The sequence below is a fragment of the Capsicum annuum genome, unplaced genomic scaffold (genome assembly GCF_002878395.1).
Source record: "Capsicum annuum cultivar UCD-10X-F1 unplaced genomic scaffold, UCD10Xv1.1 ctg82893, whole genome shotgun sequence".
Classification (NCBI taxonomy): Eukaryota; Viridiplantae; Streptophyta; class Magnoliopsida; order Solanales; family Solanaceae; genus Capsicum; species Capsicum annuum.
This window is the reverse complement of record NW_025893719.1, coordinates 831-2,735: the sequence shown is the minus strand read 5'-3', so window position 1 is coordinate 2,735 and position 1,905 is coordinate 831. Positions and strand designations below refer to the sequence as shown.

Genomic DNA, 1,905 nt, shown 5'->3' with positions numbered 1-1,905 from the left:
TTTAGCAGTCATCCAACCTGTTTACTCAATGTTATGCAAAAACTATCTTCATTTCTACCATCAAACACACTTTTTTCCTACTTCAACACATCACAATCCAACACCTTAACCTTCTCTAAATCATCAAAATCAAACAACCTCAAAGTCTACGATGTTTGGGATGGTGTCAAAGAAGGAAATGACACCCCTTTTGGACATGAAGCCATTGAACTTTTCATACAATCAACTCCGGCTAATTTTGAGAAATCGATGAAAGAGGCGGAGGAGGAAAGAGGTGTGAAACTTTCTTGCATTTTTAGTGATTCATTCTTGTGGTTTTCTTGTGAATTGGCTGAGAAAATTGACGTTCCTTGGATTGCCTAATGGATAAGTAGTTCTTATTCTTTATCTGCTCATTTGTACGCTGATTTGATTCGATCGAACAAGGGAACATCATTAAACATTCCAGGATTTCCATCAAGTTTAAGGATCAGTGACGTGCCACCAGAAGTAGCAGAGAATTTAGAGGGGGCAGTGCCATCTATACTTTACAATATGGCATTAACTTTGCACAAGGCTGTTGCTGTGGTAGTGAATTCCTTTGAGGAACTGAGTCCAACGATCAACAAAGACCTCAAATCCAAGCTCCAAAAGGTGTACAACGTTGGCCCTTTAGTACTAGAATCATCAAATAACGTATCGTTAGAGGTTGATTCTGATGAAAGTGGATGCATCGAATGGCTCGACAAGCAAAATCAGAAGTCAGTTGTGTATATTAGTTTTGGAACTATAACAACATTACTCCCTAATGAAACTTTGGCAATAGCAGATGCCCTAGAAGCGAAAAAGGTACCTTTTATTTGGTCATTGAAAGACAATGATGTCAAGGTTTTGCCCAAAGTTTTTCTTGAAAGAGCTGAGGAATTTGGGGAGATAGTTTCTTGGGCACCCCAGTTGGAAATCTTGGCACATTCATCTATTTGTGTTCATGTATCACATGGGGGATGGAACTCCGTTCTGGAAAGCATATCACATGGTGTGCCGATGATTTGTAGGCCTTCTTTTGCTGACCAAAAACTGAATAGTAGATTGGTGGAGAGTGTTTGGGAGATTGGTTTACAAATTGAAGGTGGGAGTTTCACCAAAAGTGGAACAATGAGTGCATTGGATATTTTCTTCAACGATGATAAAGGGAAGGTTCTAAGGCAAAATGTTGTAGGGCTAAAAGCAAGAGCACTAGCAGCTGTGAAACCAGAAAATGGAAGTTCAACACAAAATTTCAAAGCTCTAGCAGATCTAGTTAAACGTCACAAGCTCACTTGATTGTTATTAATACGTTATAATTGCAATATGCAACTATGTATTATCAGCTGGAACTTTTTTTTGTTTGTGTAGATAGGAATAGTATTTTACTGTAAAATACTATTCTTCGTTTTTACCCCTTCCTAGGAGCTCCCTCCCTATCAGATGAAACTTGCTAAGTTTATTGTCGAATAATGCTCTTGGTTTTAGTAAGATTAATGTTGGTCGAAATTACAATTTGGTCCGTAGTATTTGATATATAAATGAATAAATACATAATTGCACCCCTGATCTTGTCCGAAATTTTCAAAAAGACACCTAAACTTTAATTTCGACCTATTACTCCATGATTCTTCTTTATTTCGTTGCAAGTACACTATTTTTCGCTGAATCTCTGTCATAATAAAGAGAGTGAATGCACGCACCAATCAGGTGCTGCCACGTGTCAAATATTTTTAATTTCATATTTTATTTATTTTTTTAATAGGTTTTTCTTTTTTATTTAATTTATCACTCCCCCTCTTCCCTCACCCCACCCCACCCCGCGTCCAACAGCAACCCCTCTCCCTGCGTCCAGTTTCCTCCATTAAAATGCAGCTTAAAGCTCCTGTACAATCTCCATTT

General features: G+C 37.9%; 1 protein-coding gene across 1 annotated transcript; it reads left to right on the top strand.

The window, feature by feature from the left end:
- The first annotated feature begins 6 nt into the window (after window positions 1–6).
- LOC124895550 (anthocyanidin 3-O-glucosyltransferase-like) lies at window positions 7–1,508 on the top strand. Its single transcript, XM_047405982.1, has one exon. It carries the CDS (start codon window positions 535–537, stop codon window positions 1,300–1,302), a length of 768 nt encoding a protein of 255 aa, XP_047261938.1. The 5' UTR covers window positions 7–534; the 3' UTR covers window positions 1,303–1,508.
- The last annotated feature ends 397 nt before the right edge of the window (window positions 1,509–1,905 follow it).

What these genes read in the sequence shown, in the direction of transcription:
- LOC124895550 (XM_047405982.1), top strand. Translation starts at nt 535, where the DNA reads ATGGCATTAACTTTGCACAAGGCTGTTGCTGTGGTAGTGAATTCCTTT.